Source organism: Carassius gibelio, chromosome A12 (assembly GCF_023724105.1).
Source record: "Carassius gibelio isolate Cgi1373 ecotype wild population from Czech Republic chromosome A12, carGib1.2-hapl.c, whole genome shotgun sequence".
NCBI lineage: Eukaryota > Metazoa > Chordata > Actinopteri > Cypriniformes > Cyprinidae > Carassius > Carassius gibelio.
In genome coordinates this window covers 8,312,479-8,335,144 of record NC_068382.1, presented here as the reverse complement: position 1 = coordinate 8,335,144, position 22,666 = coordinate 8,312,479, and the positions used below count along the sequence as shown (strand labels likewise).

General features: G+C 38.1%; 2 protein-coding genes across 2 annotated transcripts; both read right to left on the bottom strand.

The window, feature by feature from the left end:
• Positions 1-1,293: 1,293 nt before the first annotated feature.
• Positions 1,294-5,016, bottom strand: LOC128025628 (sushi, nidogen and EGF-like domain-containing protein 1). The gene is made up of 4 exons (XM_052612123.1): positions 4,903-5,016; positions 4,520-4,798; positions 1,566-1,661; positions 1,294-1,461 (listed from the first exon to the last, which is right to left on the bottom strand). Exons 1-4 carry the CDS (start codon positions 5,014-5,016, stop codon positions 1,294-1,296), a joined length of 657 nt encoding a protein of 218 aa, XP_052468083.1.
• Positions 5,017-14,528: 9,512 nt separating this feature from the next.
• Positions 14,529-22,230, bottom strand: LOC128025627 (sushi, nidogen and EGF-like domain-containing protein 1). The gene is made up of 6 exons (XM_052612122.1): positions 22,197-22,230; positions 20,259-20,380; positions 17,936-18,214; positions 14,948-15,043; positions 14,711-14,851; positions 14,529-14,564 (listed from the first exon to the last, which is right to left on the bottom strand). The coding sequence occupies exons 1-6, from the start codon at positions 22,228-22,230 to the stop codon at positions 14,529-14,531; spliced, it is 708 nt and encodes a 235-aa protein (XP_052468082.1).
• Positions 22,231-22,666: the final 436 nt, after the last annotated feature.

Sequence of the window (22,666 nt, the reverse complement as noted above, 5' to 3'; positions counted from 1 at the left end):
CTCACACCAACACAACACTAGCAATGTACAGTGAGAGAATTTCGAGATTTACAAGTCACTACTTATACAAATAATTGCAACCTACTGACTGACTAACTTGAACACAATGGCCAATCATTGGTGCTCAAGAAATCAACAGATATGTCTATGATTGGCTACATTGCACAACGTTACAAAAATAGAAATGTTTATGCCCTCCAAAGAAGTGTTGTTGCCAAGTCCAAGGTTTTCCTACTGAATTGGGCTATTTTAACCACGGGTTTTTTCTCATGTCTGCCTGTTGAAGCGACTCCAACAACATAATATTGATCCCCTAAAATGCAAATTTTACATGTTTTTTGAATAAATAAAATATGAATGAATAAAACATGAATGAATAAGCCTTGTATTTTACCCCCTGGAACACGGTTGGGGTCCCCCTGAAAATGCAATTGGGAGGGTTTTCTTGTGAAAACCTGGCAGCCTTGCTTCAAAGTGCAACACAAAATAAGCACTGGAACATTTACCAAATTAGTTTCACCAATATCCTATTACTACAGTATCAACTAAGGGTGCTCTTGCTTTTGTTTTTTATGGTGCATTTCACTGCGTGAGAAAATGGACGTGTGGCTTAAGAACTTGAAAACTGTGTCAATTGCATGAGTCAATTGCAAGAGTTGGCAGATTTGGTCTGGGGGGTATTCCAGAAAGCAGGTTGTGTGACATACCCAAGTATGTTTAAGGATAAGTAATATTAATTATAAAGCGTTTTACAACAAGGTGTGTTTTATTCTAATATGCTCATATGGTTATTTTATTATTTTATTGTCAACTCACAAATGGACCTGCATTCACCTTTTTTTTTTTCTTTTTTTTTTTTTTTTTTGCAACAGGACCTTTTCGATAATGTATTTCTATAATAAAAGTACATTATGATATGTCTTATAAAATCAGTTTCAAGGTTTTTTTTTTTTTTTTTCGTGTCATCCGTGACACCTCATGTATCTTGATTTCATGTATCATCAATTAAGCCCTTACCTAATGTGTATTTGTTCTGCCCTCCTGTCTCTGTCTGATGTATGGTCTCGTCAGTTTGTGCAAGCGTGTTTGTCTAGATTTTGTCTTATTATTTGAATAATTAAAATATATTTAACTATTTTTCGTCATCTTGACAAATTTACAACCCAGAAGTGTTTTAGGAACCAGCATATCTCAAGTAAGCAAAGTTTGGATTAATCAACCGAGAGTTAACGGTATATATGATGGTAAGTTAACCTTGGAATACACCCCGGATGTAGTTCTTGTTTTGAAAAGTCATTGTGTGCTATCAAACAGAGTCAAAGGATTACCTTCCTCAGGTCCACCATCAACACGGAATGCCCAGCGTCCCGGCACATTGACATTGCTGGAGTTGAAGAGTTTATTTTCATCAGATACAGGGATGGAAAAGTAATATGTTGAGTTTATTGTGCCATAGCCAGCCTAAGAAAACATAAATAAATAATAAAGGCTTTGCAGCACATCATATTTACAAGTTTCCTCATAGTTCCAGAGTTCTGGAAATATGAATTCACATTCTTTCTGACCTGAAACCGATGATCTGTAGAGGAGATATTTCCATAGTTCATCATGACAAAAGACAGAGAGCCACCAGAGACCAAAACAATTTGATAAGAGCACCTCTGTTACAGAAAAAAATAACTTTAATAGAATCATAATTCTGTATTTATGCTTATTTCTGCACTGATATAATAATAATAATAATAATATATATATATATATATATATATATATATATATATATATATATATATATATATATATATATGTATATATATATATATATATATATATATATATATATATATATATATATGTATATATATATATACACCAATCAAATTTTGGGATCAGAACTTCTAATGTTTTTTTAAAGAAGTCTCTTACGCTCATCAAGGCTTCATTTATATGATCAAAAATACAGAAAAAACATATACAATATTTTATTACAATATTAATTAATTGTTTCTATTTTAATATCCTTAAAAATATTATTTATAAAGCTGAATTACCATTTCCCATTACTCCAGTATAAAGTATCACATGATCCTTCAGAAATCATTATAATATGCTGATTAATTATTAGAATTATCAATGTTGGCAACAGATAATATTTTTTGGAAACTGCAAAACTTTTTTTCAGAAATCTTTAATGAATAAAACGTTTTTTTTTTGTTTTTTGTTTTTTGTTTTTCTAAGTACAGCATTTATTTTAAATATAAATATTTTCTAACAATATACATCTTTGCTATCACTTTTTAACAATTTAACCGCATCCTTGCTGAATAAAAGTTTTAATTTCTTTGAAAAAAGGAAAGTATACAGATGCATTGACCCCAAACTTTTGAATGGTAGTTGAATGGTAGTGTATAATGTTAGAACATATTTATTTATGCTCTTCTTTTTAACTTTTATTCATCAAGGAATGATAAAAAAGTATCACTTGTTCCCAAAAAAAAAAATAATAAAAAAAAAAATAAAAAAAAAAAAAAAATAATAATAATAATAATAATAATAATAATAATAATAATAATAATAATAATAATAATTAAGCAGCACAACAGTTTCCATCACTGATATTAAATCAGGATATTACAAATTATTTCAGAATGATCATGTGACACTGAAAACTCTAGTAATGATGCTGAAAATTCAGCTTTGCTCAAAAGAATAAATTAGGTTTTAATGCATATTAAAATAGAAAAAAAATTATTTTACATCATAATAATATTTCACAATAATTATTTTTTCCCCCTGTATTTTGATAAAATAAAAAAAAATCTAATAAAATGCAGCCCTGATGTGCATAAGAATCTCCTTGGCTTTTTCTGTGTTAATTATTATTATTATCATTCATTTGAAATGCAATGATAGGATTTCCTACGTGCCGGTCATCTTATGTATTTGCATTCCTCCATGCATCAATAGTGAAAGTTTGGGGTGTGGGTGCTATAGCAGACTGAGCCACAGGGTGTTAACCCAGTGTGGAAAAATAAATTCAGAATCTGTTACAGAAGTGTGAGCCAAAAGTCTTACACAGGGACAGACAAAGTTAAAGTGGTCTATATATAACTGTATAATGTTGCACCACACAAGTGTAACTGTTTTTTGTGATCCTAATTTCTTTGTCTGTTATTAAAGATCGTTTGATATGTACGGAGTATTCTTTCATTTTAACCAGTAGTGGCTCCTGAGCTTAAATTTAGGTGCTAATATATGAAAAACATTTAGTAAGCTTTATGTTCTAATCTCTGAAAACTAGGGACACAATTTTGTCAGAGATGTCCTTTCGTTATCCTGTGGGTAGTGAGGTTAGATTGACAAGCTCAAAGTAATGTTACACACATAAAATGGTGTATAATAATTGCCTTAATATATTATTTTTCACCTTCACATGTTGATTTAGAATGTTAAAAGTTGGAATTTGGATGAGGAAAAAATGTCTATATATATGACATATGTCTATTCTCAAAACAAACACAACAGAACCATTTAAAGGCTATTCACGTGAGCACATTTAACGTTAAACTAAAAGATTTAACATACAGTCTACTTTGTTAATTTGATCCACTACTCCACAAAGAAAAAAAAAACAGGCATGACAAGTAGTTACTGACCAGATGCAGACACATGAAATCGTCTTGGAGGAGAGAGGTTCACGTAAGGTAACATGAAAAGTAAACAGGGCAGTTTCAAATCTGCCCCAAAGGTTCTGAATTATAGCGCTCTGCAGTTCCCCTTTTTCACCACAAATTTGCATTGGAAAACTGTGTGATGCTGTTGAACTCGGGAGGTCTCAGGCACCGTCTGCCCCGCTTATTATCATGTATACATGCCTGCTACAGCCATGCATGGATTTTAATATATACTGCTTACTTTATGACTTAAAATAGTCTAGAAAATATTTGTTGCAGAATGCAGAACCCATTTACAATTTATTATTGATTTAGTGTATATAGAGGTCCATGTTTTGGGTGAATATTTTGGTGGGGCTCTGGCCCACCTGCCCATATAGATGAGCCATGTCTGGTTTTAACCTAAATCACAGCAGTGTCCATCTATGAATGATGTAGGGTGTTAAACATACTGTTAGCCAATCATAGCAGTGGGCATTTACTTCTGAATGTACAATCCATTGTGCCTATTCAAACAGCGTTCTGACGGGGATAGTCAAAACAGGACAGAAAATAGCCTATTACTTTTATACAGCCTTGTTTACTTTCTTATAACATTATAAGTGGACCTCAGAGAACTGTACAAAATAATAATTAAAAAAATCCTAATATTTCGGACCTTTTAGCCTTCACTTTTTTTGTACTGCCTACCCTAGCTTTAAAAAAACAGACAGAGAGATTTAGAGACACCAAAATATATTGGAGTTATACATTTCAAACCCCCCCCACCCCCACACACACACACACATTTCCAGAAACTATCAGATATGTGAATTGTAAGTACAGTAGCCTAGTGGATAGCTTACCGATTGTAAGTTGTTATAGTATGGTACTTTATCCCAAGTGGCAATGAACAGCCATGATGCAGTGAAGTTCAGATTAGGAAAATACTGGTTTATGTTGTTTGATGCCGCTAGTAAGAATCTACCACTGGTGACCTGACGATAGGAGATTGTTCCACTGACAGTGTTGTCCATGTCTGTCCAAAGTGGAGCAATGATCTCTCTGTCGAGTTGTCTCTGTAAATTACTGGGTTTCGGCTGTGAAAGAGGCCCATCAAATGTCAAATCCCCATTGTTATTAACCTGAAACAGAGGTAAAACAATATTATAAAATAGTTTCAGCAGTACAAAATACGGCCTAAAATACTTAAATAGCCAAGTGGATGCCACTGGATGGCTCAGGACACAGTGGAGGATTCCACTCGAGCCCTACCATCTCGGCAGTGGTTCACATCTGTTGGCCACCAGAACGAGCCCGAGATTGCGGCAGCAGCAACGGGACTCCGCCCCTCGGTTACCATACGTAACCGAGACGTTACACTTGTGTGGTGCAATATTATATGGTTGGATCCAATATTTTGCTTTAAATTTAGACCACTTTAACTTGAAGCTCAGCTTACATGTCGAGGAGAAACTCTGTAAGCTTGAAAAGGGACATTCTAAAATGCTTAACACAAATCATTCTTAATATGGCTAAATGCACAAAAACAGTGATAAAGACAAAACTGTAAATCATACTATGTGTAGATACGCATATAAGCCCAAAATGTGAACATCAAGTGTTTATTCACTGTGACGTGTGGGGCGGGGTCGAGAGCCATTGGAATGGAGCAAGGCCGTAGAGGTAATGATAATGAGTGACATCTGCACAACTCACTGGTCTCAAATCCCATGGAAGAGCTCCAGAAGGATAAAAGGAGGAATAACGACAGTTAAGCAGGAGAGAAGACAAGGCTTGGATTTTATGTTGTTGTTTTATGTGGCAGTCATCCGTGAGGGGCTGCCGCTTTTACCTTCATTTTCTGTTTATTTATTAATTCACTAGTTCACGCTTACATATAATTAGCTGAGGTATGGTATGCGTATTTGGCGTGCTGTCCGGGGAAGGGCTCCGAGCTCGGGAATTGCCCGAACCTAGAGTACCCCCCCTTCCCCGTATATTGTAAAGTGAACTTGAAGTGAGGAGATGGGGTGGAGGAGGGATGCTGATAAACCGTCAATGGATAGAGGTAAGTCAGCGATATTTATACTGTGGGATTGATTACTTGATTGTGGTTCACCTGTGATGATTAGGCTAAGTATCTGACGCGCTCCTCCCGAATCTTCATTGATAATTACATTTCACTAGTTCACGCTTACATATAATTAGCTGAGGTATGGTATGCGTATTTGGCGTGCTGTCCGGGGAAGGGCTCCGAGCTCGGGAATTGCCCGAACCTAGAGTACCCCCCAAAAAGGCAAATGTACAAGAGGACAGCCGATTTGGTTTCTGAGAAGTCATCTCGTTGGCAGGCTGGAAGGGCCTACGTACTCCGGAGGGAGCGACTTGGGAGTTGGGAGAGTAGGCCCTACCGGCTGCAGCTAGTGAACTACGTGGTTGTTGGCGCCCGGTCGGTAGGGCTCAGGCCGATGCTCAACTGGAGCTTTTTGGCGTTGGAACGGTGAGCCCTACCGGCCGATGAGGAGGAGCAGCGTGGTTGTGGTGCCCGACCGGGAGGACCCGAGTTGCCTCGACCGGAATAGGTCAAGGTGTCGGCGTACGGGCCCTACTTGCTGATAGCCCCTGCTATTCAGTGGGTGAAGGGCCTAACGCTGACCGAGAGGGCCCATGAAGCCTCCGACAGGAGATTGAGACTCAGGATGACGGACGTCTGGGTCCTCTCGGTTTGGCAGATAAAAAGCTTTTGGGCTAGCCGACAAGGAGGACTCTGGCAACATCCGAAGGGAGATCCCGACTCACGGCATCGGATGGATGAGACTCGCTTGCGGCTGGCAAGCATAGGCCCGTCCGGGAGACTCTCGCCAGACGTCTGAAGGGAGCACACGCGACAGACGGGTAAGCCTCGGCGGACGGGGAGGGTTGGAAAGGAAAACCCGACTGGGAGGACTCTCGCAGCATCCGATGGGGCCTCTAACTCAGAACATCGAACGGGTAAGCCTCGCCAGACGGGGTTAAAAGATGTGAGAGTAGCTGAGGGTAGCTTTTTTTTTTTTTTTTGCAGGATTTGGCGAGAGGACGAGACTCGTGGCGTCGGACGGTTAAGCCTCGCCTACCGTCAAATGGAAAGGTAAGTTGCGTGGCCAAGAGACTGTTACCGACGTCCGAAGGGAGCACACACATCGAACGGGTAAGCCTCGCCGACCGTAGAGTGGAAACGTAAAGCAAGTCTGTCCAGGAGGCTCTCGCCAGCGTCCGAAGGGAGCACACACATCGAACGGGTAAGCCTCGCTGACCATAGAAAAGGAAAAGGTAAGGTTGTCTAACCGGGAGGCTCTCGCCGGCGTCCGAAGGGAGCATACGCATCGAACGGGTAAGCCTCTCCGGATGGCGGACAGAAAAGGTAACGATAGGTGGCCAGGAGGCTCTTGCCAGCGTCCGGCGGGGACAAAACTGTGTGAGCCTCGCAGGCCGTAGGATGGAAAAGGTAAGTTTGTGTGGTCGTTAGGCTGTCGTCAGCGTTTTAAGGGAGTTTGCTACTCCCGGCAAGAGACGGGTTAGCCTTGGCGACCATAGGAAGGAAGGAGAGTTTATTGTGTGTTTGGTACTTGCAGCATTTGAACAGCTTGCTTGTAGGTTTGTAACCTAAACCACGCGGTAAGGTCGTGGTTGGCTGGCCAGGAGGCTGTCGCCAGCGTCCGATGGGAGCACTCGCATCGGACGGGTAAGCCTCACTGGCCGAGGGTGGAAAAGGTCAGGTTGTCTAGCCGGGAGGCTCGGACCGACGTCCGATAGGAGCTTAGCTCCAGGAATCGAACGGGTAAACCTCTCTGGCTGAAGGACGGAAAAGGTTGTCCGGCCGGGAGGCTCTTACCTTCGTCCGACAGGAGCTTAGCTCCCGGATAGAACGGTTAAGCCTCGCTGGCCAAAGGACGGAAAAGGTAAGGTTGTCTAGCCGGGAAGCTCTCACCTACATTCAATGGGAGCCCTGACTCCGTGCATTGGATGGGTAAACCTCTCCGTACGCAAGACAGAATGGCAAAGCAGGTAGCCGGGGGCTTTCACCTACGTCCGAAGGGAGTGTGAGCTCCTGGCAACGAACGGGTAAGCCTTGCTGGCCGCAGAATGGAAAAGGTGAGGTTGTCTGGCCGGGAGGCTCTCGTCAGCATCCGATGGGAGCTCCCATTGGCATCGAAGAGAGAAGCCTTGCCGGCCATAGGATTGAAAAAGGTAAGGTTATCTGGTCAGGAGGCTATGGCCAGCATCCGGTGTCTTTTTATTTATTATTTATTTATTTATTTATTTTCTATATTCATTTTTATTTATTATATTTATTAAAATTTGCGACACCAGATGGGTAGTCTCTCCAGCCATCGGAGGGAAAATTGAGAAATTGAGAATTGAGAAAATTGTTTTATCTGCGAAGAGCCCGTTAGTGTTCGGCGAAAGCGTAACTTGCGGTATTGGATGGGTACATCTTGCCATCGGAGGGAGAATTTTTTTGGGCTGCAATGTACTCATTGGTGTTCGATAGGTAAATGTCGCTTTTTTTTTTTTTTTTTTTTTTTTTTTGGTTAATCTGCCTTTTTTAATCGGGTAAGCTTCGCTGGTGGTCGGATGGAAAGTCCAAGATTGATTAAGTGGGAAAGCATCTGGCAGGATTTTAATACTTGCGATGTCAAACGAGTAAGCTTTGCTTATAGTAGAATGGAGAAGGCAAAGGTTGGTTCAACCGGGAGCCCTCTTGCAGGGCCTGGCAGGGAGTTCGATACTAAGGATGATTTATTTGTCTATGAGGGTAGACGCTGTGAGGCTTACTTGAATAATTGTTTAGCAAATCCAATGAGCTGCTTCCGATAATGAGTCCGAAAAATCTTGGTGCAGTCATAGTATCCGAAATTAAGCGTGCAAAAATAAATTGGATTTCCTGTGCCAGTGTACCCCAAATAGGTGCCATGTATCGGCGATGTGGTCATTGTCAGCACGTGAGATCGATGGTACATATCGACGATGTAATCGTGCATGGGTGGAGTAAGAGAAAGATTCTTTATACTGTCTGAGCTTACTATTTACCATTTTGACCATGCAGGTGCACGAAAAGAGCCTATGGAATCACCAATAATCAAAAAATATACTTTTCGGACGTACTGATACACTGGTATTAAGTATAAATACTATATTTAAATACTGCTAGTTCATGTAGTCGGCACTACGGTCATCTCGCTTGTCCAGTGAATTTTTTTTTTTTTTTTACCTACGGGCTCACATCATCCTTTGAGAGCAGGGGCGAGCGGGAAATGCAGTGCTGAGATGGGATAACGGAGCGGTTTGATAGCCGAAATTAGGTAGGCCGCCTAATGATTATTTTAAAAAATGTTGGTTGGAGAATGGGCCTAATATCGTCTTGGCTATTGTCGATACATGATGCTATCACCGCAACCTCGGATGCATGGCATGCCTTTAGGCGGAGGTGATGTGTGGTATTTATTTATTTATTTATTTATTTTTATTTTTATTTATTTATTTTTTTTATATATATATTTAGGTGTAGGAAAGGCTCCCGGGGGAGCAGACGCTGCTACAGCAGTGGGGAGAACGGGAAAGGCTCCTGCGGGAGCAGACACTGCTACGGCAGTGTGGAGGTATAGGAAAGGCTCCTGCGGGAGCAGACACTGCGCGGCAGTGAGGAGGTGTAGGAAGGCTCCTGCGGGAGCAGACACTGCGCGGCAGTGAGGAGGTATAGGAAAGGCTCCTGCGGGAGCAGACACTGCGCGGCAGTGAGGAGGTGTAGGAAGGCTCCTGCGGGAGCAGACACTGCGCGGCAGTGAGGAGGTATAGGAAAGGCTCCTGCGGGAGCAGACAATGCTGCGGCAGTGGGGAGAACGGGAAAGGCTCCTGCGGGGGCAGACACTGCTGCGGCAGTGGGGAGATACGGGAAAGGCTCCTGCGGGAGCAGACACTGCTGCGGCAGTGGGGAGATACGGGAAAGGCTCCTGCGGGAGCAGACACTGCTGCGGCAGTGGGGAGATACAGGAAAGGCTCCTGCGGGAGCAGACACTGCAGCGGCGGTGGGGAGATACAGGAAAGGCTCCTGCGGGAGCAGACACTGCAGCGGCGGTGGGGAGATACAGGAAAGGCTCCTGCGGGAGCAGACACTGCAGTGGCGGTGGGGAGGTACAGGAAAGGCTCCTGCGGGAGCAGACACTGATGCGGCAGTGAGGAGGTACATAAAAGGCTACTTGCTTCGGCTGCTGTAGATGTTGGCTGTGGGAAGAGTAAAAAGTGTTAGTAATATTTGATGGGGCAAGCTAAAAATGGATGGGTAGCCTACTGTGTTACCAGCTTAGCAATTTGTTGCCTGATTTGACAATTCCTCAGGCCTTGTCCACCTTATTATGTTCCTGTTGGAAAAGCATCGTTCCTCTCATTTGGCCTCCGGGCTCTTTAGACGGACTCCCGAGCGGATACGTTTGGAACGCTGTTTTCACGTTGTATTATGGACTGTGGAAACAGAGGCTTTTGGAAACGATTGAGCATGTTTAGTCTTGTAAGGCGTTGTACCGAAAGACATGATTATAGCAGTAATGTTAACCCCTTACCAGACACCCCCCATTTTTGGCATGGAGGCAGAAATTATATACCCAAAATAAAGATGTTTCTGTTCATGATTCTTTCTGACTAGATCCATGATCAACATTTGTCCACAAGCTAACACTTTGACGTTTACAGTTCAGGAATAGGAATAGTTTTCCTGACATGATGGAAAATTAATCACTGGAATTATGTTTTATCGAAATATTGGTAAAATATAAAAGCCAAAGTCTTTGGACTTCAATTGATGCGCGGTTTATCCAGATCAAGTAAGAGAGTGATGTTTAACGTGCTGTGAAAATAAAACATAGACTGGGGCCGTTGGAGCAAATGGGTTAACAGCAGTTATGTGCTATTCGCTTCCAAGTGGTTTCTAAAGAGATTTACTTTCCGTTTTTTTCGTATTACGGTCCTTAAAAGGCGATGGTAATTTTACTCACACTTGCTATCCTGCATCAAAACACGAGGGCAGATGCGTTTTAGATTAATTTTGAGTGCTCAAGCCAGTGAATGGTAAAATAGGTCCCTAAATGATTTGGTCCTACCAGAAGACTTGCATGGAAATTAAAATTTTAAATTAAATTTTTTTTATTTTATTATTATTATTATTATTATTTATTTTTATTTTTTTAACTTATGTCTGTATCATTTCGGCGAGGTTTAAACGTGCACGGTAAGGCGAATGTAATAATAATAATAATAATAATGCATTTTATTTGTAGGAACAAACGCCAAAAGCAATACAACAATTCATTAAAGACAGACGGTCTTGAATAAATGTGACTTAATCAACTTTTTAAAATCGCCCAACATAGGTGCATATCTGACGTGCAGAAGAACTACATTCCATAGCTTAGGGGCTTTATATGAAAAGGCTCTTTCCCCCATGGTCTTAGCTCACATTATGGCTGGTGAAGTGAAAGAGAGTTAGTAGAGCGAAGAGAGCGTGATGGAATATCAGGACTGATGAGTTCACAAAGATACTCAGGTGCAGTCCCGTGAAGTGCCTAGTATGTTAAGATAAGAATTTTAAAATCAATTCTCACGTTTATGGGAAGCCCGTGTAATTGTGAAAGAACCGGTGTAATGTGTTCGCGAGGAGAAGTACAAGCGTGCGGCAGAATACTGAAGCTTGCTCAACGATTTAGCTGGAAGGCCTGAGAACGAGGCATTACAATAATCTAACCTAATGCCTTTGCCTTCGTGGTTAAAAAGTGGCATCATCATCCGACGGAACGGTGGATCTGTAGTCCAAATCTATGCGGGATCCACACCCCGGATCAGCAGGTGGCGGTAATGCACCTTTACGTTGGTTGGCCAAAACCGCCATAAAACGCTACTAGAATTAGACGGAACTACGTCAAGACGTAGTTTAACAAAACTTTAGCCGCAAAACTGCTTTTAGATGCAACACTTTGAATGCAAACTGCTGTAAAAATCCAATGAAAAAAAAAAAGAAGAACCTGTTTTTTAGCGTCTTCGCCTGGAAATGTATTAGTCTGCGCCGCTAGAGGAAGCGGCCTCAAACTGCCACTCGGCCGGAACGCCGTGGTGAAAGACTGAGCCGTGGTTGGATTCTTTCTGCTGCAATCCAGCGCTCGACGAGAGCTCGGTCTCGGGCGGCACGATCGTGTATCGAGCAAGACGAGCTCGGAGTTGCACGGTCTATTGGCCACGATGTGTGGCTTGGCGAGGATAGCAGCTGTCGCGATGACGCTTAATGCTGCTCAACGGCCGTGTTTGGCTGGGTAGAAATGATCTCGGGTCCGGCAAAAGCAGCAGGTCTTATAAATCCCCTGTGTAGCGCTCTTCGTTGGTACGAAATTGGGTCTGTGATAAGGTGACTGACGAAGCGAACCAGCATGCTGATAAACCGTCAATGGATAGAGGTAAGTCAGCGATATTTATACTGTGGGATTGATTACTTGATTGTGGTCCACCTGTGATGATTAGGCTAAGTATCTGACGCGCTCCTCCCGAATCTTCATTGATAATTACATTTAAAGTTTTATGTTTAAATGTTTGCCACTGTCTGCCTTCTTTTTCCCAATATGCCAATGTTTATTACATTGGTGCCGAAACCCGGGAATAAGCAGGGACACACTGTCAGAAAGGGGATCGTGGTGCTGTGGAGAATCGGCACCAGGAAGAAGCAGAGACTGCCGGTGCTGCCTGAGGTGGTGGTGCTGGAACGATGGAAGACGAGGTGGAATGGAGGGCTCACTGCCCTGCTCCGGGGTCGAGGAGGGACTGAAGAAGATGGCACTGTTTGCCAAGAAGCAGGAGCCTGCTGCCGTATGCCATGTTTGGGGACTCGCTGATGGCTGCCCTCAACCGAAGGAGCAATCGCAGTCCACCAGGAGGCGGGGGAGCAATCCAGTGCCATCGCATGACACTGTAAATGAGAGCCTCTTGGGAACCAGACTGAGAACTTTTTATTTATTTTCCGCTCTCCCCTCTCTCATTTCTGTCTCTCCTTATACTTCTGTCTCTTTTTCTATAGCCTCATCTGTCCTTATTCCCAGGTACACCGCAGCTCCAGAAGGATAAAAGGTGAAGTAACGACAGTGAAGGATGAGATGTTGTTTTATTATGTTTTTCTATTGTTTTATTATGTTTTGTGTTTATTTTTTAAAGTTCTATGTGTTAATGTTCACTAATTCCTGCCTCCTTCTAACCAATCTACAAACTTTTTTACATTCACACTTTAAGCATTTTCCTTTTATGTAAGGAAAAAAAATAATTTACACATCTTAATAACAGAGCATACTATCTGGAGAAAAACAGATGAGCAAAATATGAACGTTCAATATCACTGTCTTAAGGTGGTAGTGCTTCTGAGCCTTTCATCCATTATGAAGCTGGCAGGTCATATGGGTCAAGGTTGTTGATGCCAAGCAGTTTTTCTAAATAAGCAGTTTCTTGGCTGTGCTATTTAGTCTCTTAATTTTGCTTTCTCAATTCCTTCCCAAGAAACTGTGGCATATCATAAAAATGCAAACGGATTTTAAGCTCTCTTGCATTTTTGGTGTGTGTGTATTCACTGCTGTATGTGTGCACTTTGGATGGGATAAATGGGATAAATTCTGAGTATGGGTCACCGTACTTGGCCACGTCACTTTCACCAACTACTAATTAAATATTTTCACAAGACTGTGAGACCCAGAAATGTGAAAAAGGTTCATTCTCTATACCCATGCTGATGCACTCGTAAAAAAAAAAAAAAAAAAAAAAAAAAAACCTGCCAATTCAAAAAACCTTTACAACAGGTTTTACGGTCTAGTTATAATTACTTAGGTTTTTACTTTTTCGTTATGGTGAATGGAGTTAATTAGGAATACTTCGAATGCATTGTACTTAAACACAAACACACACACAGTACATACACAGAATTAATGAAGACAAGGCTCTTACGTAAATCTTTCGATAAACACGTCGAAAATATACGAAGGGCTTTTCCAATAATATTACTGGAGAGCTTCCATCATCTTCAGAAGGATTCTTTATGTCTTCATTTCCAAATGGGTAGAAAAGATCTGAAAATGTAAAATAGAGGCAACAAAACTACAGTGACCTATAACATAATTTATTGATTATGTAACAAATGTTGTTACATGTCACTTTGTTTGACAGCATATACATGGACTTGATGCACAATGCACTCAAAAAGGTCGTGAACTGGCTGAAATCTTAAATGTACAATTTCAGTCTGTTAACTGGCTGTTTTCAAATGATATAGTGCCACCTATGGTTAAATTTCCATGAAACTTTGCTTGCTTGTTAAGAGTCTTCTGACACATTTTCACCAAGTTTCCTAAAGTTTTGAATTGTTGTTTAGGTTGCACAGGCTTTTTGGCATATTTGACAATGCTCCTTTTGTAAATGACCCTGTTTAAGATAACAAAAGCACAAAATTCAACATTTTGATCTAGAGAGTGCAGAGAATATTACTGCATTGGTTTGATCCAGATTGAGTGAAAAATATTTGTGAAATATTTATTGAATGCTTTGATGGTTCTACAGTCAAAGTTGCTTATTATGAGAAGATCTATTAATTAATATGCATATTGTGTGGATGTGTAAAACACCAGGTGATTATAAGACAATAAAACTCATTAGCGCCAACTAGTAGCCAATTTCTTTCAAAATTCTTACAGACTTTTAGGACCATGAGTCATACATGCACTGAGTTTCGTTCTGATGAACTTGTGGTAACCTTGTCAAATGCTTAAAATCTTATAGCGCCACCAGGTTTTTATTTTATTTTTTGACCAAAGATTGAGTTCATACACATTTACTGGGTTTGGTGAAGGTGTAGTCCTGAAAACATATATGATATTAATTCATTTAACTCAACATTTCACTACTAATTGCTCAAATAATTGTTCTAAACATGTTTTAAACAATAAACAGCTATTTAACATTACACTCAATAAATGCCACATATTTTTTAATTATAAAGTTACTTTACCATTATTGTCTGATGAATGGTGAACTCGAAATACCCATCGACCAGTGACATTGACATTGCTTGTGTTTGACAGTTTTGTGATGTCAGAGACAGGAATAAAAAAGGAATCAGTTGAATCACTTGTGTCATAGCCGGACTGTCAAAGACAACAAAAAGTTCAGTTAAAAATACATCACTTATATAGTGATAACAATAATATATTTTGATAAGTGTGGTTTTTAAATTACTTTACCATAAAACGATATGTGATAGGAGTGATAGGACCATAATGCATGAGTGTAAATGACATGTTTTTGCCAGACACCAAAACCACTTGAAAAGTTGATGCCTGGAAGACAAAAGGTATAACTACATAAATACAGAGGATATGGAATACTATTTCTTTATCACTGCTTTCCGTTTTCTTTTACCCAAATTTCTCAAAATTTCACCAGCAAAAATGGTCCATTGTCTAAAAATGTAAAGCACAACTCACAGAAGTCACTTTCAACTTAAGCAGCTTTCTGTTGGTCAGCGAGGTGAATTCATGTGACCAGGTTTAAAAAAATCAGCGTAATCTGCGTGAGGATGTTTTTTTTGTTTGGTTTTTTTTGCCCTCACACAAAACCCTCAATCATGTGGATTTCTATTAAAATTACAGAATTTTGCCTTTGAAAAGACTAAACTAAACTTGTTCATTAAAGTCAATAAAATAATAAAGTTCATATGGACACATTACAAGTAACACGAGTTACGGAATCAGATTTCTTTTAGTAGATAGCAAAAGAATGCATTTTTTTTTTTTTTTTTTTTTTTTTTTTTACAATTAAGTAACACCAGTTATTTTGTTTTCCCGTTTACTGACTCTCAAGAAATTGGGTGATGTGTGTGGTGTGTAAACATGATGCTTGTAGGTCTAGGCTAAATGTGTACATGCATTTACTTATGTCACTTACACAAAAACATATTTAGTAGTCCTCAAAATTATTAAAGAGAAATGCACACTCAGAATATGACGCAAATACAAATATCCCATATGCATCTAATCCTATTTTAATAATCAGTGTCTTTGCTGCTGACATTTGATGATCCAATTCAATAAGAAAAAATGACTTTAGTTCAGGTGTGTCCAGACTCGGTCCTGGATTGCCGGTGTGCTGCAGAGTTAAGATCAATATTATTATTTTTTATTTATTTTTTTTGCTTAAGAGTGTTGCATTTTCTTCTACTACAAATTCTTAATGCAATCGAGAATGGCAGCACAGCTGAAAGGTTGTTTGAGCTGCGCCCTGTAATGTACAGACTCTAACAGTGTTGGGAAGCACTTTGGAAATGTAATAGGCTACAGATTACAAGTTACCCTATTTAAAATGTAATAGTAGTGACTTTAAATTTTCACTTTTTCAGTTACTTTATTTAAATAATATAATTCATTAGTTTTTATTACTTTTTGATTACTTTTCTAAATTTTTAATGAATGTTTATTTTCAACTGTTACTCATTTTGAAACATTTGCAGCATGCATGTTTAACCTTTCAGTAGTGCTCAACACTATCAAGACTTTCACAATCCTTCATCCCTTGAATTAAGATGATCAAATTTGAACAAATCCACCACAAAATCACAGTTTAGTACTGCCTTTTACCTTTGGTTCAATGCAGATTTTAAATAATGAGAAATTGTTTACTGATACTGTTTTTGAAAACAAATCTTTGCATAACTAAAGATAACACTGCATCTAACAATGGTTTGGAATTTATATATATGTATATATATATATATATATATATATATATATATATATATATATATTTTTTTTTTTTTTTTTTTATATATATATAATAAATAAAAGCATATATTGTACATCAACTCCAATACAGTTGTCTAATAAGCATACGTCCTATTCTCTGTACTAAACTCCTGAGACATTGGTATCTTTTTGAAACAATGCTGTCTCTTTGTATATGATACGACAATAGTTGATCATATGAATAAAATATTCATGACGCGACTCAGAGCAGTTCTAGAGATTATGTTTATGTCTTCATGTATTCATATATTGAGGGGCAGAGGCTGAAAACACTGCTAGATTCAGTACCATATGTCTACGCCATTAATTCTAACTCATACAAACACATTCTGAAACATGGACAACCATATCTTTTATATGCACTTGACATAATTTAAAAAAAAAAAAAAATAGGTTGGGGACATGCAAAATAATATTAAGTTGAATCCTGAACTGCACTTTAACTTCCATTTTTCGTTTCAGTCTCTTTATGTTGTCCTGATATCCATCTCTTTTATGAATTTAATATTAAAGATTATACAAAACTATACTTTCTAAACTGCCTACATGTCAAAATTAGTGCATCACTACAATATTTTTACAGAAAAGTCGTAATATCATACAGAATATTTTTTTTGTTCACAAATCGGTCTAAATTTTAGTGAGCACTTCTCCTTTCAGGTGAGGTTATGCCTCACAGTTGTGGCATATCAATATGCTGATCAGACAGCATGATTATTGCACAGGTGTCCCTTAGGGTGGCCACAATAAAAGTATTTGTCGTCCTCATTGGGGTTTCAAACTGACTGCAGTTTGTCGTCGTAACCGACTTTTGTGGGCAAATGCTCCCATTCGATGTCATCTGGCTCTTAGGAGAGGTGTTCTCTTCACAGATGATCCTGGTTTTCACTGTACTGGTGTCATGTGGGTTGAGCGGTTTGCTGATATCAACATTGTGGATTGAGTGGCCCATTGGTTGGCAGTGGGGTTATGGTATGGGCATGCGTGTGTTAGGGACGATAAAGACACACGTGCAATATTCATGTGGTCTAATCAGCATCTTGATGTGAGATATAGGCCTTTTGTGTACATAGAAAAAGTCTTGGATCTTTGAGTTCAGCTCATGAAAATTTGGGGCAAAAACAAGTGTTGCGTTCATAATTTTGTTCAGTATAATAACTTTTTTTTTTCTCCGTAACTGTCACTGATTCCAGTTACATTTATTTTGTAATAAAATTACATAATGCTGTTACTTATAATTTGTTATTCCCAAACACTGGACTCAAGTAATCAGTATCGTAATGCATTATTTTTGTCACATTCTACAACACTGAAGACCAACTTCAGAATTAAGCATGTTGATACCACATCAAATTACTTGAATAAAACTTGAAAGATAAAAATTCCAAAAGTCTTCCAGAAACTACCTGATGTGAGTGACAGATAGCTTACCGATTGTAAGTTGTTATAGTATGGCACTTTATCCCAAGTGGCAATGAACAGCCATGAGGCATTAAAATTCAGATTAGGAAAATACTGGTTTATGTTGTTTGATGCCGCTAGTAAGAGTCCACCACTAGTGACCTGACGATAGGAGATTGTTCCACTGATAGTGTTGTCCATGTCTGTCCAAAGTGGAGCAATGATGTCTCTGTTGAATTGTGTCTGTAAATAACTGGGTGTCGGCTGAGAAAGAGGCCCATCAAATGTCAAATGTCCATTGTTATTAACCTGAAAAAGAGCATTATAATAAAAGAACTTTAGTAGTACAAAATAGGATGTAAAACTGTTAAAAAGACATGTTTGTTTTCTTTTAACATACTAATTATGGATGTTCTGTTTTACTTCATTTACTGAATGTCATACCAGGTTTGTTATTAACTTAATTATTAACTAATTAATAAGTACAAAAATATCCACTAAAAAAATTGAGTTAAGCCTCTAATTAGTTGGAAGAGTACAGTGAGTGGATTGATGAATTAGTAATTTTAAATACAAAAAGATATACATAATCACCATTAAAAATTAAGAATGGTTGAGTTTAAGAAATAAGTGAAGTGAAAAAAGTGAAGTAAATATAGTCAGTGAAGTAAATATAGTCAGCATGTAATTTGTGCAAAATTATTTTCATATGAATCAGAAAATCCAAGTGTAAACTTGTTGCATCATACCTAAAATGACTTGAGGTTGTAACCGCTGATAAAGGTGCTTTATCTAAATACTGAATACTTTTGCCATTGTGATATTTCAGTTATTTTTAATAAATTTAAGTTTTCACAAGTTAGTTTTTTCCTTTTTCATTATTTTGTATGGAGGGAATAATAAATGCGTTCTAAATGCACTGTACATAAACACTCACGACCACACACACACTGGTTTCCATGTTTTGTGTTGACATTCCTTGGATGTAATTGTTTTACTACTTTATTTTTATTGTTGTTGTTTTTTTTTTTTTTTTTTTTCTAAACCTTCGCTTCACACAACTTCGTGCTATTTTTGTTTTCAAAAAGTCTCATGGAGAATACAAATGAAGTCCCCACAAGGTCAGAATGTACTGGGAATATCCTTGTGGCCAGTCAGCCCTGGGTCCATATTATTTTTAAACCTGGCACAAAAATGCTACAGGATAGGCTATTTAATGCAAATTCAATTCTGGCAAAACATCCCCAACAAAATAAAATACTATATATATATATATATATATATATATATATATATATATATATATATATATATATATAAAATATAACTACTGTTTTCTGAGTTAACGTTGCAATAATATATTTGATGAATCTGCCTAGCCATTTCCTCACTGGATGTGCCTTTAGATAGAAATGCATCTTTACGCACTACATATTGAAATACTTTGTTTTCTATTTGTATTTTGTTTTGAAAATAGTAATTTAAAGCATTCTATAGAAATATGTATCATGTTGCTGAAGCACTCCTGCTCAAGACCAAGACGACAGAAAGGGCATCTGGTTTGTTTTCTTTATTTTAAAAAAGCACTTACTGTGAGTGCACCCAAATGCAAGTAGACCCTTTGTAGTTCCGAATGATGTATACTCTTTCCTTTAGGAGCAAAAATAATGGCGTATTTTTCAGTTTACACTGTTAATAAAAAAATTAAAAGAAATGCAAGTGATCACGCCGGTGCTTCCATGTCCTGCAAAGTGCCTTTAAGCTTCCACTCTCCCCACAAACTATTGTACATGCACCTAACAGAACTCATTTATCTAGGTTAACTTTTTAAATTAATACTGTGAAATGCATGAAGTGTTTTATGTCTATTCATTTTAGACAAATCTGTTGGTTTGTGAAGACTAAATTGATCAAACATAATGCTAAACTCTGCCGCTGCTGCTTGGATTTTCCTTTAAAAAAACTAAAACTTGAATATAAAAAACATAAAATGTTCCAAAGATATTTACAAATTAACTTAATAAAGAAGAAAAAAAAATTAACCACTTTGCCATCAAACAACAAAACTTAACTATTTTAATAGCTGTGTAATGGGGAAGAAAGAATAAAGACATGGGATAAAGTCGGATTTGGACTGAGAATTCTCATAAGCTGTTAGACAAGGGCCGGGCCAATGCAGGGCTCTATTAGATCCCTCATTTCAATTAATAGTTCCCCCAGCTCGGCCCTCAAACTCCCTGGAATATGCTACTGCATTCCTATACATCACTGCTTTTAAGGACAATTGGTTCCAATAAGGTAGGGAATACTGGGGCACACACATACACAGAATTTATGAAGACAATGCTCTTACATAAGTCTTTTGATAAACCTGTCCAAAATATACAAAGGGCTTTTCCAATATTATTTCTGGAGAGCTTCCATCATCTGTAGAGGGACTCCTTATGTCTCCATTTCCAAATGGGTAGAAAAGGCCTGAAAATATAAAATATATAGAGGGGTGGGAGGGGAAAACACAATTACAGTGATCTACAACAGTGAACTTAACTAGTTTAATGAAATTAACCTGTTAATCATTATGAATACACAGGAGTGAAACGGCTGTGAATGTCAGATATTGCTAGCAAATCTTGAGTCATCCACAACAGGGCGCAATTTAGCTGGAAGCCTAAACTCCTAATATGAATGTCTGCTTGTATTATTCATAATGTTTAGCGTCAATGGTATGAAAATGATCGAGATGCTTCCGAAGTGAACGAGTCTTCAGAGTTGTGAGCAAGAGCGCAGACGCAGCCTCCGTGTTGCCAGATACAGCTGTTATTAAGCGTTATTTAACTTTTTCCCCCACTAAATGTAACACTTTATGATAAGAAAGTAGGAAGTTCCGATTTAGTGTCAGCGATAACTTTATCTTTTCTATTTTCACAAATATTTGAAATAATTTCAGTTTTTTTCATTTAGTTATAGGTTTATGTTTATTTCAATAGCGACATCTGGCAACATTGCATCGCCGGCATTAATCTGGAAGTAGTAATCAAAAAAGGCAGCTTCAATTCACATTAATGCAAATATCTATAGATCCTATTCATACTATGTTCAAATAGCAGGACTTTCTGCTATTTATACTACTTACTACAAATAGTGGTAATTATTGGCACCTCAGTACCGTAGTACATTATATGCAATAATAACTTATTGAGTCTACTTTAATGGATTCCACCTTATTGGAATAATAAAGCCCTCCCTACACCTTTTTTAACTTCTAGCTTTTTATTATTTTTATTTACTTTATTTTCATTGAAAATAACTGATTTTCTGATGTGATGTGATTAAAAAATTTGTAAAGGGAGGACATTGTTTTTGCCAAAAGCGGATCCGGGTCGAGCACCTCATAATGTATATGACACATATATTTATAGGGGTCATTATAGCACAGTTCTTATGATAGAAACCCCCTAGACCTCACTAATTTCCAAGCCTGGCTACGGCCATGCTGTTACATATCTTCTTGTGTTACAGTTATGGCAGTTGGTAAAAACATAATGGACAGATGGCTTGTGAAAATCAAGAATACCAGTGATGGTAAAATGGTTAAACAGACTATAAACCAGACTCAGATTTCAAACTGAATTAAATAAGCTGTAATTATTTTTAATGTTTCAGTATAACAAACACCATGTCAACACCTGCCCAGAGTCAGTCGAGGGTGCTTCTGAAATGGGTGCATAGTCTTAATGGACTTTTTTTTTGACATACATTTTGTCCCGTTCATTACTTTCAGTCTACAGTTTTTCTCTGGACATGAGGCCATTGTACCAGTCGCACTGAAACATTTTAAATGATACCAGACATTACTGTTAATTCACTTGCATTGACATGTAACAGTATATGTTGCGTATAATAATTCTGAGTGAACTGAGTGAAGGAAAGGAAGTGGGGGAGAAGGAACAAATACTTGTTAGGTTAAATCTCATGGTAGGTTAAGTCAATGGGGTTCAAAACACTGTATTGGACAACCCTGGATCAGACAACGCATTGGAACATTCAAAATATATTCTGTTTTGTTCCACATAAGAAAGAAAATCATACTGGTTTGGAACTGCGTGAGGGTAAATGGTGACAGTTTTTATATATTTCTTAGTTGAATAACCACTTTTATCTATACAACATTTTATGTTATAAATAGAAATAAACAGTACCTGAATTTAATGTCATGCTATCTTAATGATTACATTCACTAACAGAATTGTATAGAACCAGGTTACTTGTTTTTTGTTTTTTGTTTTTGTACCTGTATCTTCTCCGTTGCACATAGCTTTTCTCATGTCACCTAAAAAGTAAAAAGAGAATGAAATTATAGTTAAAAACAAACAAACAAAAACATTTCATGTGGGAGTCTTTTTATCTGGATGTTGTAGAATCATTCCAATCTTTTAAATATTGGTCCATCCACAGTTTCTCTGCACCCCATGATGCTTTGCTCAAATTATGGGAGAAACTTCCAGTACACTATAAACAATCAGTGAAAGGTTCACTATATGAATGCAATACTAGATGTTTAAAAAAAAAAAACTGGGCAAGATCAGGCGACATTCTATGCACCTTTCAATCATTAAACAATTAAAGGAAATTTAAGAGTGTAAAAGCATTAACACATTAGTTTCTACATACTATGAATAACTCCCAAAAGCTTAATTTTCACAGCAATCTTACAAATGTATTAAATATCACTGCAATAATATATGTCTATATTATGTAACA

What these genes read in the sequence shown, in the direction of transcription:
- LOC128025628 (XM_052612123.1), bottom strand. Translation starts at nt 5,016, where the DNA reads ATGGTAACCGAGGGGCGGAGTCCCGTTGCTGCTGCCGCAATCTCGGGC. An exon ending in ACTATAACAACTTACAATCG is followed by an intron (nt 1,662 to 4,519) that starts GTAAGCTATCCA and finishes TTTCTGTAACAG; the next exon opens with AGGTGCTCTTATCAAATTGT. An exon ending in CTACAGATCATCGGTTTCAG is followed by an intron (nt 1,462 to 1,565) that starts GTCAGAAAGAAT and finishes ATGTTTTCTTAG; the next exon opens with GCTGGCTATGGCACAATAAA.
- LOC128025627 (XM_052612122.1), bottom strand. Translation starts at nt 22,230, where the DNA reads ATGAGAAAAGCTATGTGCAACGGAGAAGATACAG. An exon ending in GTGCAACGGAGAAGATACAG is followed by an intron (nt 20,381 to 22,196) that starts GTACAAAAACAA and finishes TTATATTTTCAG; the next exon opens with GCCTTTTCTACCCATTTGGA. An exon ending in CATCAGACAATAATGGTAAA is followed by an intron (nt 14,565 to 14,710) that starts GTAACTTTATAA and finishes ATATGTTTTCAG; the next exon opens with GACTACACCTTCACCAAACC.